General features: G+C 47.4%; 1 protein-coding gene across 1 annotated transcript in view; it reads left to right on the top strand.

The window, feature by feature from the left end:
* The window catches only part of LOC103626482 (callose synthase 3), a 71729-nt gene that overhangs the window by 37017 nt on the left and 14742 nt on the right, over positions 1–19970 (top strand). The window contains exons 28-31 of the mRNA XM_008646894.3: positions 6708–6817; positions 6930–7055; positions 7162–7230; positions 7326–7500. Of these exons, the coding sequence (XP_008645116.1) occupies positions 6708–6817; positions 6930–7055; positions 7162–7230; positions 7326–7500 (480 nt within the window). The remainder of the gene's footprint in view (positions 1–6707; positions 6818–6929; positions 7056–7161; positions 7231–7325; positions 7501–19970) is intronic.

Below are 19970 nucleotides of genomic sequence, written 5' to 3'. Positions count from 1 at the left end.
GCGGTTGAGGGAGCCGTCCGAGGTCAGCTTGTGGCGAAATAGCCACTTGGCGGTGACCACGTTGGTGCTTGGTGGACGCGGCACCAGGTCCCAGGTGTGGTTGTCCATGAGGGCCGCGTACTCCTCCTCCATAGCACGACGCCAATGTGGGTCGGCGAGGGCAGTGCGAACGGAGGAGGGCACCGGGGAAGCGTCGGGTGGAGTGCTGGACGTAGCAGCTGCCAGGATCAGCCGGTCGACGGGGCGGAGAACACCAGCGGCGCGCCGAGTCACCATCGGGTGGACGTGCCCGAGGTCGCGGTGGATGGCGACCGAGTGGTATACAGACGGCTCGGAGCGGACCGCCGAAACGTCGAGAGCGGCGGGTATGGTCGGGCAATCGGTGCCTGGCCCGGCCACATGGCGATGGTCCCGGTCTAGGGGTTGTAGAAGGACGGCCACGCGTGGCCGCCAGCCCGGCCGGAGGGACCACCACGAGAGGATCCGCCACCCCCACGGCCGCCGTTGCGGGAGCGACGACCTCCGTCGGTCGTGGAAGTCGGACGAGGGGCCGCCGGGACAGCGGGTGGAGGGCGGGTGTGAGCCCCGGTCGACGGAGGACGGGTGGCCTGGCCCCCCGAAGGCGGCTGACCGCTGGTAGGAGCGCTGTAGAGAGCCGAGGCAGGAGTGGATGCCTCATTCGCCATGGTGAGCTCATCGAGGAGAAGCTCATTCCTCACGGCGTGGAAGGTGGGGAAGGGCACACTCCTCTTGATGAGAGCCTTCAGGTGGCCGTAGCGGGGGCTGAGGCCACGCAGGAGGTTCAGCACCAAGGTACGATCGGCAACTGGCTCGCCGAGATCGCGGAGAGAGTCAGCCAGGCCCTTCATCTGGCGGCAGTATTCTCCCACGGAGAGGTCCCCCTGAGAGAACAGGTGGAGCTGGGCGTCAAGGTGGAGTGCCCGTGCATCCCGATTCCCGAGGAACTGGTCCTCGAGAGCGAGCCACGCCTGGCGCGCAGTGTCCGCCTGGTCGCGGATGATGTCCTGTAGCTCAACGGTGATGGTGCCGTGAAGCCACGAGAGGACAACGCTGTCCATGAGGCACCAGGAGTGAGGCGACGGAGCGTCGTGGTCGACGAGGACGTGATCGTCAAGGACGAACCGCCGCAGCGTGAGAAGGACCTGTCCTCGCCAACGGGGGTAGTGGGAAGACGCCGGATCCAACACCACGGACACGAGGGCCCGGATGTTGTGCAGTCCGGCGGCTTGAGCGTGGAGAGCAGCGATGAGGTCGGCGTCGAGGTCAAAGGCGTGGGGGTCCTCTGGGGGCTCCGCATCGGCGAGTGTCGGGCGGCCGAGGAGGCGCTGCTTGGTGGCCATCTGGGTGGTTAGAGCGGCGCCCAGGGCACGCTCACGCTCCAGGGCGAGGGAGGCGGCGCGCTCGCGCTCCCGCGAGGCCGTCACTGCAGCCTGGATCGTAGCGAGGGTGCCGACGAGCGCGGAGTCGGTGGTGGGGAGTGCGGAGGGAGCGACGGTGTGGCTCCAGGTGGGTGATTCGAAGGCGGGAAAGCCCGGCGGGGAGCCGCGACGCAGGGGCAGCGGGGAAGTGGCGTGGATCGGCCCAAGGTCGGCGATGTAGGGGGCCCCTCCATTGGCGAGCTCGCTGCTGAGTGCAGCAGGGGCGATGGGGGGGTGCGTGCCAGGGCCGGTGGTGACCCCGACGTTGGATCCAGCCGTAGTGGTGGCTTCGTTGGATGCGTCCATCGGGCGATGACGCAGCAGGGGCGTCTGGACGGAGGCGCGGTGGGGCTCTGCGGCCGGGTGCGGTCCGGCTGGCGGCGCGGCGGCCTGGGCGGGTTGCGCCCAAGCGGCTGGCGACGCGGTAGCAACCTGGCGCGGTCGCGGCTGGAGCGTCGGCGGGGCGCCGGGCCAGCTGGCGGCGCGGCGGACAGGAAGGGAGGGAGGGCCGGCGATGGGAGGCCGGCGGCTGAGGGAGAAGGGCCGGCGCGGCTGGAGTTGCGTCGGGGCGCCGGGCCTGCTGGCGGCGCGGCGGGCAGGGAGGGAAGGAGGGTCGGAGTTGGGAGGCCGGCGGCGGCTGCAGGCGGTGGAGGAACCCCCCCCCCCCCCCCCCCGGCGGCTGTAGCTGCTGTTGGGAAAAAACCCTAAACCTAGGTTGATACCATGTTGGAATGTGAACCCATGACCCTAAACAGGGTTGGGTGTAGTATTAATAGACTTAGTAAATGGGCCAGGCCCATTACAGTGAGGGTGAGATGGTAATTACAAGGGGAACACCCCAAACCCTAGACGGGTAGTCTAACATTCTCTCTGGCTCCGTTTGCGCTTTTCTCTCTGGCTGCACGTGAGTGGGGGTGTTGAAAGTGTATAAGTGGATTGACTACCTTCTCCCATAAGCTTAAGCTTTTGGGATGAACTAGTTAGTGTGTCCACTCTAACAAGAGTTACCATTGGCAATGGTGAGGATGCTCTTTTTTGGACAGATAAATGGTTGCAGGGCAGATCTGTGGCTGATTTAGCCCCCGAGCTTTACCGTGCAATCCCCAAGAGAGTAGCTAAAAGGCGTACAGTGAGTCAGGCTCTTTCTAACAGATGTTGGATCTCAGATATCAAGGGAGCCTTAACAGTTCAGGTGTTGACTGGTTACCTCCATATTTGGGATCTGGTGGAGGGTACTGTCCTTCAACTTGACACACCGGATAAGCACGTTTGGAGGCTCTCTTCTACTAGGTGATACAACATCAAATCTGCCTATAACAAAATGTTCGTTGACACCATCAAATTCTCCCCTTGGAAGCGGATTCGGAAAACTTGGGCCCCAGCGAACTGCAAGTTTTTTTTTATCTGGCTGGTCATCAATAACCATTGTTGGACCTCAGATCGCTTGGCCAAGCGTGGTTTGCCCCATCAGTCGGCATGCCCCTTCTGCGACCAAGCATTGGAGAGGATCAACCACTTGCTCTCCTCCTGTGTGTTGGCCAGGGAGGTATGGACTTCAATGCTGCATGGGCTAGGCCTAGGCGTGTTACCACCTGACCATGTTGCTCGGCTCAAATCATGGTGGGGTCACGCAGCAAACTCCCTACCTAAGGTGGGAAGGAAGGGCTTCAACTCGCTGGTCATCCTAGTTTGTTGGGAATTATGGAAACATAGAAATGCTTGCGTCTTTGAAAAAATCAGGCCGGATGCTCAAGTTGTGTTCCAGTCAGTTGTGGCTGAGGGGCACTTATGGTGTCTGGCTAGGGCAAAGGCCCTCCAGGAGTTAGTCACTAGGATCGGCTCTTGCAGGTCTTAAAGGTCCTGTGTAAGTGTGCGAGTCTGATGTACTGTTTTAACCCTGGGGATCCTAATCTCCCTGCAGTATTTTCTCTCTTAATGAAATGACGCACAGTTCTCCTGTGCAGTTCAATAAAAAAAGGTCAGATGTGTAGCACACCTAATGTACCATGCATGAGGAGCCTATTTGAGCCCATAAAGAGACTTGTTGAGCCGACAAACAAAGGGCCTGTTTGGTTCGTGGCTAACTGCGCCACACTTTGTCTAAGGTTAGTCGTTCGAATTGAAGAACTAACCTTAGGCAGAAAAGTTAGGCAAAGTGTGGCAAGTTAGGTAGCGAACCAAACAGGCCCAAAGTCTGGGTGGGCTGGGTCCTCGAAACCAGACGACTGCATGCAGTAGACAGTCTCGATGAAAATCTCATGGAGGAAAGCATTTTTCACATCACATCAAGGTGGTGAACAGGCCAATGGCGAGAGAGGGCCAGAGAGAGCATAGTGTGAACAGTCGCTTGTTTCACCACATGACTAAAGGTCTTGGCAAAGTTGAGATATGGCTTGGGGAATAGTAGATTGACTATAGAGATACAAGGGGTGTAAAATATATAGGCAATGAGAGTCTAAGGTTTATAGAAAACACCCAATCAATGAAGATCCTTGTCTAATCTATGATCAACTGCCATAAACGCTAAGGCACATATGGTAGGCCTGATCAACACATATAGCAGGCCTGATCAGCCCATTCTAACACATATGGCAGGCCTGATCAGCACATATGGCAGGTCTGGTCAGCCCAATCTAACAATAAAAATAACGTAGTTGGTTATACACTACTCCCTGCTTTCCAAACTGTAGGTCATTTAAACTTTGTTCTAAATTGAATTAGTATTTGACAATGTTTGTAGGAGAATGGATCAACATCTATCACATCAAAGTAGTTTTATTAAATCTAACTCGAAATATGCAATGATAATACATTTATTTGGTTTTGTAAATATATAAATGTTATTCGTCACCCTAGGTGATGATCACCCACCATGAAATGACTTAACAAATTTAAGTTATTTGTAATCTTTGTAAGTCGTTCTTTAAGTCATTTTAGAGTGGGTGATTATCATCTAAGGTGACGAATAGCGCTGCCCTCTGTAAATATGAACATATTTGTCAATAAACTTGTTCAAAGTTAGAGAAGTTTGCCTTACGACAAAACTAAAACGACTTATGTTATGGTCGCTAGATCGGTGAGGGATTGGAGAGGGGTATCGATGGGCAGGAACGTCGGCCGGGGGCCTCTCTCTGCCCACGGTCGAGCAAGAGGAGGGTTTCTCCCTTCTAATTCTCGCCTGCTCTATTTCTCATCCATTGGTTACATATATAGGCCGGCTGGCTGCCCCTGTCTAGCTAGAGATCCTTATCTCCTTAAAACTCTCCTAAAAACTCTCAACAAACTACTAACTGATAACCTTCCTAGATAATCTCAACTAATCTTCTAAATAATCTCAACTAATCTTTTAATTTTATCTCTAACTATCCTTATCTAATCCCCCTTGGAGGGCCCATGGCTGCTGCTACCGCAGCCCCTCCGTGGGCCTCCTTAGGCCCTGACACTACACCCCTCCTGGACAAGCAGCTCGTCCTCGAGTTGCAGCATGACGGGTGCTCAAATACCGAGTCTACTTGACCTAAAACCAGACACCTAGAAGACAAGCCTTTTACATCTCGGCTTATCTTATTATTTCGAATCTGAATTTTTTTTGATCCCATAAGATAAGGCGGACACTCTCCGCGCATTGGACTTGCACGTGTGCAGCCACCTGGATCCCATGGACGCCATCTAGACGAAAGAGGAGCACATAGACGGGCACCTGGAGTAAGTCGCAACAATAACCAGCGGAGGCGCCCTCGTGGCGGCCGGTAGCGGAATGTGGTGGCACTAAATAGTGCGCCCTTGCCGATGCCGAGGGGAGTGCCTGCCGTAGAGTTGAAGTTTGTCGCCCGCGGGACACGTACCATGCTCGCACTTGGAGATAGCGGCCGGTGCCGCTGCTGATGGTCGTCCGACAGGGCGAGGTCGCACCCTCGTGTGCCGAGGTCAACCGTCAGTCCGTCACCAAGGCTGCCTCGAGCATCTGCCGGCGCATCTCCCGCACTCTCCGTCGTGCAAGGAAGCCACAAGCAGCAGCTTGTATGCCCACATCTGCCGACGTCTGGAGCTGTGCGGACAACCCCAACTGGTGCTGCTCATGTTGCACTGTTACCTTAATTTGCAGCAGCCCTTGCTCAACCTTCTGGAGCGTAGCTTGCATCTTTGCGAGATCAGCCCTTATGTTGGTCCACAAGTCCCCCATCGATGGAGCTGGTGATTGCTGAGCCGTGGCTGCCCCTAGTGGCGTCGCCCATGGGGACGGAGACGCCGTCAACAAAGATGATGTGACGAAATTTGGCGTTGTCCCTGGAGATGGGCACGCCGGCGTCCAGTATGTGGTGACAAAATTGGCAGGCGATGCTGCCCGTGGTGATGGGGACACCGGTTGCCAGGATGGCGTGACGAAGGTGGCATACGGCGCAGCCCATGGAGATGGGGACGTCGGTTGCCAGGACGGCGTGACGAAGGTGACATGCGGCACAGTCCATGGAGATGGGGACGCCGATTGCCAGGATGACGCCGCGAAATTGGCAGCAGAAGCCATGGGATCAGATCGAAACCCAAGCTAGCCGATACCAGATGTTATGGTCGCTAGATCTGTGAGGGATTGGAGAGGGGTATCGATGGGCAGGAACGTCGGTCGGGGGCCTCTCTGCCCACGGTTCGAGCAAGAGGAGGGTTTCTCCCTTATAATTCTTGCCTGCTCTATTTCTCATCCATTGATTACATATATAGGCCGGTTGGCTGCCCTTCTCTAGCTAGAGATCCTTATCTTCTTAAAACTTTCCTAAAAACTCTCAACAAACTACTAACTGATAACCTTCCTAGATAATCTCAACTAATCTCCTAAATAATTTCTACTAATCTTTTAATCTTATCTCTAACTATCCTTATCTAATCCCCTTGGAGGGCCCATGGCTGCTGCTACCGCAGCCCCTCTGTGGGCCTCCTTAGGCCCTGACAACTTACAATTTGGAAAGTGGGGAGTAAATGCTTCAGTTTTATCTGTTTGAAATGCTGATGTTGTTCTCCATATTAGTTCTTTTAGCAAAAAGAATCCTGCTGTATCTGGAAAGAATTCATTTTATTGTTTGTTTGTTTGAACTACACTGTGCTTGGCTATTCATTTGTTTGAGCAACATGTATTACATTTTTTTCTTGCATAAGTTTTTTTTTGGCATACTTTCCACAAAACTTGTTGGCAAGCCACTTTTGGAAGATGCATGTTTGATTTGATCTTTTGCTTGAGTTTCTTATTTCATTGCTTCAACTATTTTGATATTGCAGTATCTTGACTCCTTATTACAAGGAAGATGTTCTGTTTTCATTACAAAATCTGGAAGAGCGAAATGAGGATGGAGTTTCCATTCTTTTCTACTTGCAAAAAATTTACCCAGGTTTTTTTCTCACTTGCTTACCATTTACTTGAACTGATATTCATGCGTTTTTTTTTGTGTGTCTGCCCTCTGTCCTCTGAAACTGATTTTTTGTGTACTATCCTCATTGAAGATGAATGGAAAAATTTCCTCGAAAGGGTGGGCTGCAAGAATGAAGAGGTACTCCGTGAAGATGAACAGCTGGAAGAGAAGCTTTGTCTTTGGGTGTCATATAGGGGGCAGACATTAACAAGAACTGGTATAGTGTACCTCCTGCATGGCTGCACCTATATCTTCTCTTGAGGGACATCTTATACTATATATTGTGCCCATTTTTTTTGTCATTATTGCTCTTGTGTATGCAGTAAGAGGGATGATGTACTATCGAAAAGCTTTGGAGCTTCAGGCTTTTCTTGATATGGCCAACAATGATGGTATTTCTAATAGCAGTCTATGTTGTGGTTCTAAACTATTGTCCTGATTGTGTACATAGTGACATATGTGATAAATTCTGTACTTGTCTCATTAGATCTTATGAAAGGCTACAGAGCAATGGAAGTAATGTCTGAGGACTCACCATTAAAGACTCAATGCAAGGCTATAGCCGACATGAAGTTTACATATGTTGTCTCATGCCAACTATATGGAATTCAGAAGCGTTCTAATGAGCCTTGCGCACATGATATTTTGAGACTAATGACAGAGTGAGTTTCTTTGAGAGCTTCTGAATAAGCCCTGTTATAGGAGTAAATTGAAATATTCTCCAATTTTTAAAGTATATCCTCAAATCTGAAAAGAACATAAGCTGGTTGCTTTTGCTTGCAACCTACTTAGTATGCTTATTGGGTTAGAACAATCTAGACTGGGAATTGTTAGTAGTTAGCAATGGATCAATCAATAGTTAATTTCAATATTTGCTTGCAATCTATTTGCTCAATCAATAGTTACCTACTACACCAAGTCCACTCTTTATTTTTATACTCCCTCTATTTCAATTTATAGTTCTCTTTACCTTTTTTCCTAAGTCAAACTTTTATAACTTCAACTGAATTTATAGATAAATGCACCAACATCTGTGATATCAAATTATTGTTTCATTAAACTCTTGATAATGCATTTATTTGAACTTCTAGATTTTAGTATATTTTTTCGAAAAACCTGCTCAAGAAGTTTGACCTATGATGAAACTAAAGTGAACTTTTTTAATGATTGCCATTCACCCAATAACTGTAGGTGTTAGTAATGTAACATGGTGATGCAAAGTGTTCAGGCCACATTACTTTTTTTTTCTCGAACGATGCCAGAGATCTGCATGTCATTTCATTAAGAAGAGTAGAAATAGAATTGTCCAGCATGGCCGGACAGAGAACACAACAACTGTACACACCCTTACAAACCAACCTGAAAAATTAGATAAAACAGACAGAAAAGCCTGAAACTAGACCAGCAACAAACTCTGAAGAAAAAGACCTGCTGCAAATCTAACTGCACGACCAACAGGGAGCACAAAAAATCCGGGATAAACCTCCAGAAAGGCACTGTAGAGAGTCATCAATTCCTGGACAGGGCCCAGGCAATGAAGTCCAGAAGCTTTGAAGCTCCAGCCCACCCCACTTTTTGCATCCCCCCCAATCTGTGTAAGGAGGTCAGGAATGCAGGAATTCAAAGACGCATGAATTCCTGTGTTTCCATGTCTCCCAGGCTGTCAAGATGATTAACGAATTCAGACCCTTTTGTCTTTCTTTTGGCACAAGTCTAGACATTTTTCTCCACCAATTGGGGAAGCTAGACTCAATCAATGTAGGAGCCAAATCTGGTAGTTTCAGAGCCTGGAAAATATGCGACCAGAACTGTCTAGTGAAAACACAGCTAACCAGAAGGTGGTGGATGGTTTCCTCGCCCTGATCACAAAGAGGGCAGGCCTCAGGATGAGATAGCTCTCTTTTAGCTAGCCTATCCGCTATCCAGCAGCGATTTTTGAACACCAACCAAATGAAGAGTTTGCAACGGAGGGGAGCCCAACTCTTCCATATCCGCTTCCAAGGTGCAAACTTGATGGATCCATTGAAGAAAGCAGCGTAGGCTGACTTGCTACTGTAATCGCCAGTCTGAGATAACCTCCACTTATATGTATCAGTCAAATCATGATGTAGGATTGTTCCTTTCACTTGGTCCCAAACCTGGACATATTCTTCTAGCACCTGTACTGTTAGTACCCCACGAATGTCAGCCACCCATTGACGATTATTTAAAGTTTTTTTTCTAGTACGCGCAGGAGAGCTGCACATCTTTATATTAGAGAGAGAAAAACAGGACTTACATCCATATTCAAAACAGAAAAAGAAACAAAAGAAAAGGAAAAACAAAAAGGTTACAGAGGAGTAAAAGGATCCGATATTACTCATGGAACAGAGGAGTAAAGCTGCTGCTACTGTTCTCCTGTTAGCCACTCTTTTAGGGATAATCTGAATCAGATGGGGAGCAAAATGAGCAATGCAGTTTCATTCAGCCACCTGTTCTTCCAGAATAGAATTTTCTCACCGTTGCCAACAATTGAGGTAACTACTGTCTACTGAGTTGAAACGAGCCTTAACATTTCGGGGGATCTCAATAGGGAAACCAGCCCAAGGCTGAGGCCGGTCAGTTTTTTGAGCCCAGAGCCATCTGATTTTTAGAGCCCATCCCAGCTTCTCAAGATTCAAAATACCTAGGCCACCATATTCCAGAGGCCTATGCACATTTTCCCAAGACACAAGACAGTTACCTCCTTGAGCCTTCTCCTGTCCCTTGATAACCCATTTTGGGAGGTTCACAGCTAACATGAGATATATTTTAGATAATGGAAAAATCATCCGACCTTGGCCTCAAATGAGGTTACGGCCATTTATTACAAAAGACGGTAGCGACCTTGGTTACTAGTCATGATGATAAAGCGGAGGTGCTGCTCAATTATTTTACGGAGCTGATTGGTAGCAGCAGTGACAGGGAGTCTTCTATTGATCTTGAGGCCCTTGGGATCCAACACCATCTTCTGGATCACCTTGTCAGCTCATGTTCGGAAGAAGAAGTTTGGGATACCATCAAGCTGATGCCCTCTGACAAAGCGCCGGGGCCCGATGGCTTCACGGGAAGATTTTATAAGGTGTGTTGGCCAATCATTAAGAAGGACATCATGGCGGCTGTTGCAGCAGTTTGGAGGAAGGACTTTCGGAATTTTCGGGCTCTTAATTCAGCCTTCGTTATCCTCCTTCCTAAGGTTGAGAACCCGTCTAATGCCAAGGAGTTTAGGCCTATAAGCCTCATTCATAGTTTTGCCAAACTAATTACGAAGATCCTTGCAAACCGGTTGGGAGGTCAGCTTGATAGTATGGTGTCCAAGAACCAAAGTGCTTTCATCAAGGGAAGATTTATTCAAGACAACTTCATGTTGGTCCAACAAACAGCCCGCTTCCTTCATTCTCAGAATCAGCCAACAATTATGCTGAAACTGGACATATCAAAGGCGTTTGATTCAGTATCATGGCCCTTCTTGTTGGAAGTCTTGCGGAGTCTGGGGTTTGGTGCTGGATGGTGTGACATTGTGAGTGGGCTGCTTGCCACATCCTCCTCTCAGATTCTCCTTAATGGTATTCCAGGGGACTTCATTCCACACAGAAGAGGGCTGCGGCAGGGAGACCCCCTCTCCCCTATGTTATTCATTTTGGTGATGGACGTTCTAAACCTCATGGTGGGGCGAGCTGTTGAAGCTGGGCTGTTGCAGCCCCTGTCAACTCGATCCTTTCTGCATAGAGTCTCTCTTTACGCGGATGATGTTGCGCTTTTCATCAAACCTACAGCGGATGACCTTGTTCTGGTGGGGGATATACTCAGGCTGTTTGGTGAAGCTTCCGGTCTCCAAACAAATATTCAGAAAAGTAGTATTATCCCTATCAGGTGCTCACAGTCGGAGGTAGCCACTGTTCAGGATCATCTGCCTTGCAAGCTGGAGGAATTCCCTTTTAAATATTTGGGGCTGCCGCTGTCCTTAAAAAGGCTCAATAAAGCGCAATTACAGCCCTTCATTGACCGCTTGGCGAACTCTCTCCCGGGTTGGAAGGCTGATCTTATGACTAAGGCAGGAAGAGCGGTCCAGGTTCAATTTGTGTTGACAGCTACTGTTGTCTATCATGCTATGGCTCTAGATCTCCCTTCTTGGGCCCTCAAGGCCATGGATAAAATCAGGAGGAATTTTCTTTGGCGTGGCAGAAGCGAAACTAATGGAGGTCATTGTCTGATTGCTTGGCCTAAAGTCACTAGACCTAAGGAGCTGGGCGGCCTCGGCATCTCTAATTTACAGTCTTTGAATTGGGCTCTTCGTGTTAGATGGCTTTGGCTTCAAAAGACTAGTCCGGACAAGGCTTGGGCTTCTTTTCAACTCCAGTTTTCAGATCAGGTGAAGTCTCTCTTCGATCTTGCCTTAGTCTCTGAAGTTGGAGATGGCAGCAACACCTTGTTTTGGTGTGACAGATGGCTGTTAGGGCAGCGCCTGGTTGATCTGGCCCCCCACCTATGTGCTATGGTTCCTAAGAGAGTAGCTAACAAGAGAACGGTCGCTGAGGGTTTAACTGATATGGCTTGGGTTCACGGTCTTCGTGGTACGGTCACTGCTGTGGTCATCGCTGAGTTCATTAAATTAGCGGAAGCTGTTTCAGAGGTGTTGTTGTTGCCTGATACCCCTGATAAGCATATCTGGAGATTCTCAAGCTCGGGCCAATATTCAGCAAAGTCTGCTTATGAGATGATCTTCATGGGCTCAATCACTTTCGAGCATTGCGATCTTATTTGGAAAAGTTGGGCGCCTCCAAAGTGTCGATTCTTCTTATGGCTGGTTGCCCACAACCGTTGCTGGACGGCCGACCGGTTGGCTAGGCGCAACCTCGACCATCCCGACGCTTGTGTCCTTTGTGACCAGGAGGAGGAGACGATCAACCATCTGCTGCTATCTTGCATTTTCGCTCGGCAATTCTGGTTTATCCTTCTCCAAAGGATTGGGCTTGCTGGTGTGGCACCGCAACCGGGTGAAGAGGACTTCATGGCATGGTGGAAAGGCATCTCCACTCCCGTGGGGGGATCTTCTCAGGCTAGCCTTAATTCCATAGTGATCTTGGGGGCGTGGTGTCTTTGGAAGCATCGGAATGATTGTGTTTTCAATGGGATGAGTCCAAATCTTTCTGCTGCCTTAGCCATGGTTGGGCATGATATTATGCTTTGGAAGCTGGCTGGTGCCAATGGTCTGTCGCTGCCAGATGTTGCTACCTAAGTGATATTGTGCTTCTTGTGTGATTGTGTGTTTGGGGCTGTTATGTTTGTCTTTGTTTCTCTCCTCCTGTTATCCCCTGTAATTCTTGTGTGGCCTCTTGGCTATAACTTTTGTGTTTTTGCTTCTTCTATTAATATAAAAAATACGCAATTCTCTTGCGTATTCGAGAAAAAAATATTGCCAAAACTCCTCCTATGACCACATGTCATGGACCTTCGGTCCATGGGGATAGCTGTCTTCTCTGGCGAGGTTATACCCCTCTGCCGCAGGCTTGGTTCTAGGGCAGCAGCCCTAGGCGCTTGAGAGCTATTGCAAGAGAGAGATTGGTTTGATAATGATCTTGCTTGATTTATTCCCTGCTGCCATACGGCTTATAAATAGCCCTATGGCTAACCAACTTCTCCTACAAACTCTCAACTAACTCCTACTTTCTTGGACTTATCTGCTGCTAACCAACTCTCCACAATTCTCTCATCTCAATCTTATTCTCTAGCCTTATCCCAGCTCATCTCAATCTTATTCTTTCCTTTCCTGCGGGTGCGGACTGCATGGTGGTGACCGCTCCCTATGATGCCCATGACATCTCCCCCTCCCTTGAGGACCAGCTCGTCCTCGAGCTGCCATAGACTTACCTGACATGACTTAAGGTTAAGCCTTTTACATCTCGGCTTACCTTTATTATTTAAGACGAAAATACAAAATAATTGTGGAACTAAAATATAAATTTGAACTGCAGCTATGTCCTCCTGTCCTCCTGGATCCTAAGGAAAGAGCTGAACTGCGGACTTCACGTTGGATGAAAGGTGAAGGAGGAACCAACCCGTTCTTATGTTGGGTCTGTGATAGTCGCCTAGAGGGGGGGTGAATAGGGCGAAACTGAAATTTACAAATATAAACACAACTACAAGCCGGGTTAGCGTTAGAAATATAAACGAGTCCGAGAGAGAGGGCGCAAAACAAATCCCAAGCGAATAAGCAAGTGAGACACGGAGATTTGTTTTACCGAGGTTCGGTTCTTGCAAACCTACTCCCCGTTGAGGAGGCCACAAAGGCCGGGTCTCTTTCAACCCTTCCCTCTCTCAAACGGTCCCTCGGACCGAGTGAGCTTCTCTTCTCAAATCAAAGCCGGGAACAAAACTTCCCTGCAAGGGCCACCACACAATTGGTGCCTCTTGCCTTGATTACAATGGAGTTGTGATCTCAAGAACAAGTGAGAAAGAAAAGAAGCAATCCAAGCGCAAGAGCTCAAATGAACACGGCAAATCACTCTCACTAGTCACTAGGGCTTTGTGTGGAATTGGAGAGGATTTGATCTCTTTAGTGTGTCTAGAATTGAATGCTAGAGCTCTTGTAGTAGTTGAGAAGTGGAAAACTTGGATGCAATGAATGGTGGGGTGGTTGGGGTATTTATAGCCCCAGCCACCAAAAGTGGCCGTTGGGAGGCTGTCTGTTCGATGGCGCACCGGACAGTCCGGTGCACACCGGACAGTCCGGTGCCCCCTGCCACGTCATCACTGCCGTTGGATTCTGACCGTTGGAGCTTCTGACTTGTGGGCCCGCCGGGGTGTCCGGTGCACACCGGACAGGTACTGTTTGATGTCCGGTGTGCCAGCATGGGCGATTCTGACTTCTGCGCGCGCAGAGGGCGCATTAAATGCGCGGCAGAGAGCCGTTGGCGCGGAGATGACCGTTGCTTCGGAGGCGCACCGGACAGTCCGGTGCACACCGGACAGTCCGGTGAATTTTAGCGGGCTAGCCGTTGGTGTTTCCCGAAGCTGGCGAGTTCCTGAGGCCGACCTCCCTTGGCGCACCGGACACTGTCCGGTGTACACCGGACAGTCCGGTGAATTATAGCCGAGTCGCCCTGGAAATTCCCGAAGGTAGCGAGTTTGAGTCTGAGTCCCCTGGTGCACCGGACAGGTACTGTTCACTGTCCGGTGGCACACCGGACAGTCCGGTGCGCCAGACCAGGGGTGCCTTCGGTTGCCCCTTTGCTCCTTTGTTGAATCCAAAACTTGGTCTTTTTATTGGCTGAGTGTGAACCTTTTACACCTGTATAATCTATACACTTGGGCAAACTAGTTAGTCCAAAGATTTGTGTTGGGCAATTCAATTACCAAAATTATTTAGGACTTAGGTGTAAGCCTAATTCCCTTTCAATCTCCCCCTTTTTGGTGATTGATGCCAACACAAACCAAAGCAAATATAGAAGTGCATAATTGAACTAGTTTGCATAATGTAAGTGTAAATGTTGCTTGGAATTGAGCCAATATAACTACTTACAAGATATGCATGGAATGTTTCTTTCTTATATAACATTTTGGACCACGTTTGCACCACGAGTTCTGTTTTTGCAAATTCTTTTTGTGAATCCATTTCAAAGATCTTTTGCAAATAGTCAAAGGTAAATGAATAAGAGTTTGTAAAGCATTTTCAAGATTTGAAATTTTCTCCCCCTGTTTCAAATGCTTTTCCTTTGACTAAACAAAACTCCCCCTAAAAGAGATCCACCTCTTAGTGTTCAAGAGGGTTTTGATATATCATTTTTGAAATACTACTTTCTCCCCCTTTTGAACACAATGGGATACCAAATGATAAATACTTTTGGAAAGCACTAAGTTTTTGAATTTGGTGGTGGTGGTGCGGGTCCTTTTGCTTTGGGCTCTCATTTCTCCCCCTTTTTGGCATGAATCGCCAAAAACGGAATCATTAGAGCCCTCTAAGTAATTTCTTCCCCTTTGGTCATAAGTAAATGAGTTAAGATTATACCAAAGACGAAATCCGGTCCTTTTGCTTTGGGCTTTTACTTTCTCCCCCAAAGACAAGGTCCTTTTCTTGGAGCGATGGCGAAGGATGAGTTACGGAGTGGAAGCCTTTGTCTTCGCCGAAGACTCCAATTCCCTTTCAATATACCTGTGACTTGGTTTGAAATAGACTTGAAAACACATTAGTCATAGCATATAAAAGAGATATGATCAAAGGTATTCAAATGAGCTATGTGTGCAAGCTAGCAAAAGAAATTTCTAGAATCAAGAATATTGAGCTCATGCCTAAGTCTGGTAAAAGATTGTTCATCAAGTGGCTTGGTAAAGATATCGGCTAATTGATCTTTAGTGTTAATGTAAGAAATCTCGATATCTCCCTTTTGTTGATGATCCCTAAGAAAATGATACCGAATGGCTATGTGCTTAGTGCGGCTATGCTCGACGGGATTGTCGGCCATTTTGATTGCACTCTCATTATCACATAGCAAAGGGACTTTGGTTAATTTGTAACCATAGTCCCGCAGGGTTTGCCTCATCCAAAGCAATTGCGCGCAACAATGACCTGCGGCAATGTACTCGGCTTCGGCGGTGGAAAGAGCGACCGAATTTTGCTTCTTTGAAGCCCAAGACACCAAGGATCTTCCCAAGAACTGACAAGTCCCCGATGTGCTCTTCCTATTAATTTTGCACCCCGCCCAATCGGCATCCGAATAACCAATCAAATCAAATGTGGATCCCCGAGGGTACCAAAGCCCAAACTTAGGAGTATAAGCCAAATATCTCAAGATTCGTTTTACGGCCGTAAGGTGTGATTCCTTAGGGTCGGATTGGAATCTTGCACACATGCAAACGGAAAGCATAATGTCCGGTCGAGATGCACATAAATAAAGTAATGAACCAATCATCGACCGGTATACCTTTTGATCCACGGACTTACCTCCCGTGTCGAGGTCGAGATGCCCATTGGTTCCCATGGGAGTCTTGATGGGCTTGGCATCCTTCATTCCAAACTTGGTTAGAATGTCTTGAGTGTACTTCGTTTGGCTAATGAAGGTGCCCTCTTGGAGTTGCTTGACTTGGAATCCTAGAAAATACTTCAACTCCCCCATCATCGACATCTCGAATTTCTGTGTCATGATCCTACTAAACTCTTCACATGTAGACTCGTTAGTAGACCCAAATATAATATCATCAACATAAATTTGGCATACAAACAAGTCATTTTCAAGAGTTTTAGTAAAGAGTGTAGGATCGGCCTTGCCGACTTTGAAGTCATTAGCAATAAGGAAATCTCTTAGGCATTCATACCATGCTCTTGGGGCTTGCTTGAGCCCATAAAGCGCCTTAGAGAGCCTATAAACATGGTTAGGGTACTCACTGTCTTCAAAGCCGGGAGGTTGCTCAACATAGACCTCTTCCTTGATCGGTCCATTTAGGAAGGCACTTTTCACGTCCATTTGATAAAGCTTAAAGCCATGGTAAGTAGCATAGGCTAATAATATTCGAATTGACTCAAGCCTAGCTACGGGTGCATAGGTTTCACCGAAATCCAAACCTTCGACTTGGGAGTATCCTTTGGCCACAAGTCGAGCTTTGTTCCTTGTCACCACACCATGCTCGTCTTGCTTGTTGCGGAAGACCCATTTGGTTCCTACAACATTTTGGTTAGGACGTGGAACTAAATGCCATACCTCGTTCCTTGTGAAATTGTTGAGCTCCTCTTGCATTGCCATCACCCAATCCGAATCTTGAAGTGCTTCCTCTACCCTGTGTGGCTCAATAGAGGAAACAAAAGAGTAATGTTCACAAAAATGTGCAACACGAGATCGAGTGGTTACCCCCTTATGAATGTCGCCGAGAATGGTGTCGACGGGGTGATCTCGTTGTATTGCTTGGTGGACTCTTGGGTGTGGCGGTCTTGGTTCTTCCTCATCCTCCTTTTCTTGATTATTTTCATCTCCCCCTTGATCATTGCCATTATCTTGAGGTGGCTCATCTTCTTGATTTTGCCCTTCATCAACTTGAACCTCATCCTCATTTTGAGTTGGTGGAGATGCTTGCATGGAGGAGGATGGTTGATCTTGTGCATTTGGAGGTTCTTTGGATTCCTTAGGACACACATCCCCAATGGACATGTTCCTTAGCGCGATGCATGGAGCCTCTTCATTACCTATCTTATCAAGATCAACTTGCTCTACTTGAGAGCCGTTAGTTTCATCAAACACAACGTCACATGAGACTTCAACTAGTCCAGTGGACTTGTTAAAGACCCTATATGCCCTTGTGTTTGAGTCATAACCAAGTAAAAAGCCTTCTACAGTTTTAGGAGCAAATTTAGATTTTCTACCTCTTTTAACAAGAATAAAGCATTTGCTACCAAAAACTCTAAAATATGAAATGTTGGGCTTTTTACCAGTTAGGAGTTCATATGATGTCTTCTTGAGGATTCGGTGTAGATATAACCGGTTGATGGCGTAGCAGGCGGTGTTGACCGCTTCGGCCCAAAACCGGTCCGGTGTCTTGTACTCATCAAGCATGGTTCTTGCCATGTCCAATAGAGTTCGATTCTTCCTCTCCACTACACCATTTTGTTGAGGTGTGTAGGGAGAAGAGAACTCATGCTTGATGCCCTCCTCCTCAAGGAAGCCTTCAATTTGTGAGTTCTTGAACTCCGTCCCGTTGTCGCTTCTAATTTTCTTGATCCTTAAGCCGAACTCATTTTGAGCCCGTCTCAAGAATCCCTTTAAGGTCTCTTGGGTTTGAGATTTTTCCTGCAAAAAGAATACCCAAGTGAAGCGAGAATAATCATCCACTATTACAAGACAATACTTACTCCCGCCGATGCTTATGTAAGCAATCGGGCCGAATAGATCCATGTGGAGTAGCTCAAGCGGCCTGTCGGTCGACATGATGTTCTTGTGTGGATGATGGACTCCAACTTGCTTCCCCGCCTGGCATGCGCTACAAATCCTGTCTTTCTCAAAATGAACATTTGTTAATCCTAAAATGTGCTCTCCCTTTAGAAGCTTATGAAGATTCTTCATCCCAACATGGGCTAGTCGGCGGTGCCAGAGCCAACCTATGTTAGTCTTAGCAATTAAGCATGTGTCGAGCTCAGCTCTATCAAAATCTACTAAGTATAGCTGACCCTCTAACACACCCTTAAATGCTATTGAATCATCACTTCTTTTAAAGACAGTGACACCTACATCAGTAAAAAGACAGTTGTAGCCCATTTGACATAATTGTGAAACAGAAAGCAAGTTGTAATCTAAAGAATCTACAAGAAAAACATTGGAAATAGAATGGTCAGGAGATATAGCAATTTTACCCAATCCTTTGACCAAACCTTGATTTCCATCCCCGAATGTGATAGCTCGTTGGGGGTCTTGGTTTTTCTCATATGAGGAGAACATCCTTTTCTCCCCTGTCATGTGGTTTGTGCACCCACTGTCGAGTATCCAACTTGAGCCCCCGGATGCATAAACCTACAAAACAAATTTAGTTCTTGACTTTAGGTACCCAAACTGTTTTGGGTCCTTTGGCATTAGAAACAAGAACTTTGGGTACCCAAACACAAGTCTTGGAACCCTTGTGTTTGCCCCCAACAAATTTGGCAACTACCTTGCCGGATTTGCTAGTAAGCACATAAGATGCATCAAAAGTTTTAAATGAAATGGCATGATCATTTGATGCATTAGGAATTTTCTTCTTAGGCAACTTAGCATGGGTTGGTTGCCTAGAACTAGATGTCTCACCCTTATACATATAAGCATGATTAGGGCCAGAGTGAGACTTCCTAGAATGAATCTTTCTAATTTTGCTCTCAGGATAGCCGGCAGGGTACAAAATGTAACCCTCGTTATCCTGAGGCATGGGAGCCTTGCCCTTAACAAAGTTAGATAAGTTCTTTGGAGGGGCATTAAGTTTGACATTGTCTCCCCTTTGGAAGCCAATGCCATCCTTGATACCAGGGCGTCTCCCATTATAGAGCATACTTCTAGCAAATTTAAATTTTTCATTTTCTAAGTTATGCTCGGCAATTTTAGCATCTAGTTTTGCTATATGATCATTTTGTTGTTTAATTAAAGCCATATGATCATGAATAGCATCAATATCAACATTTCTACATCTAGTACAAATAGTGACATGCTCAATGGTAGATGTAGATGGTTTGCAAGAATCAAGTTCAACAATCTTAGCACGAAGTATATCATTCTTATCTCTAAGATCGGCAATTGTAATTTTGCAAACATCAAAATCTTTAGCCTTAGCAATCAAATTTTCATTCTCTAATCTAAGGCTAGCAAGAGAAATGTTTAATTCTTCAATCCTAGCAAGCAAATCATCATTATTATCTCTAGGATTGGGAATTGAAACATTACAAACATGAGAATCAACCTTAGCACTTAAAATAGCATTTTCATTTCTAAGGTTGTCAATCATCTCACGACAAGTGCTTAGCTCACTAGATAATTTTTCACATTTCTCAATTTCAAGAGCATAAGCCTTCTTAACCTTAACATGTTTTTTGTTTTCTTTAATTAGACAATCCTCTTGGGAATCCAAAAGGTCATCCTTTTCATGAATAGCACTAACCAATTCATTCAATTTTTCCTTTTGAGCTACGTTAAGGTTGGCAAAGAGGGAACGCAAATTATCTTCCTCATCACTAGCATTGTCATCACTAGAGGATTCATATTTAGTGGAGGATTTAGATTTAACCTTCTTTTTGCCGTCCTTTGCCATGAGGCACTTGTGGCCGACGTTTGGGAAGAGGAGTCCCTTGGTGACGGCGATGTTGGCGGCGTCCTCGTCGTCGGAGGAGTCGCTTGAGCTCTCGTCGGAATCCCATTCCCGACAAACATGGGCATCGCCGCCCTTCTTCTTGTAGTACCTCTTCTTCTCCTTTCTTCTCCCCTTCTTGTCGTCGCCTCGGTCACTGTCACTAGATATAAGACATTTAGCAATAAAATGACCGGGCTTACCACATTTGTAGCAAACCTTCTTGGAGCGGGACTTGTAGTCTTTCCCCCTCCTTTGTTTGAGGATTTGGCGGAAGCTCTTGATGACGAGCGCCATCTCCTCATTGTCAAGCTTGGAGGCGTCG

This window comes from Zea mays, chromosome 5 (genome assembly GCF_902167145.1).
Source record: "Zea mays cultivar B73 chromosome 5, Zm-B73-REFERENCE-NAM-5.0, whole genome shotgun sequence".
Lineage (NCBI taxonomy): Eukaryota > Viridiplantae > Streptophyta > Magnoliopsida > Poales > Poaceae > Zea > Zea mays.
Note: the sequence above shows the minus strand (reverse complement) of the source record. Positions and strands in the feature narration are given on the sequence as shown.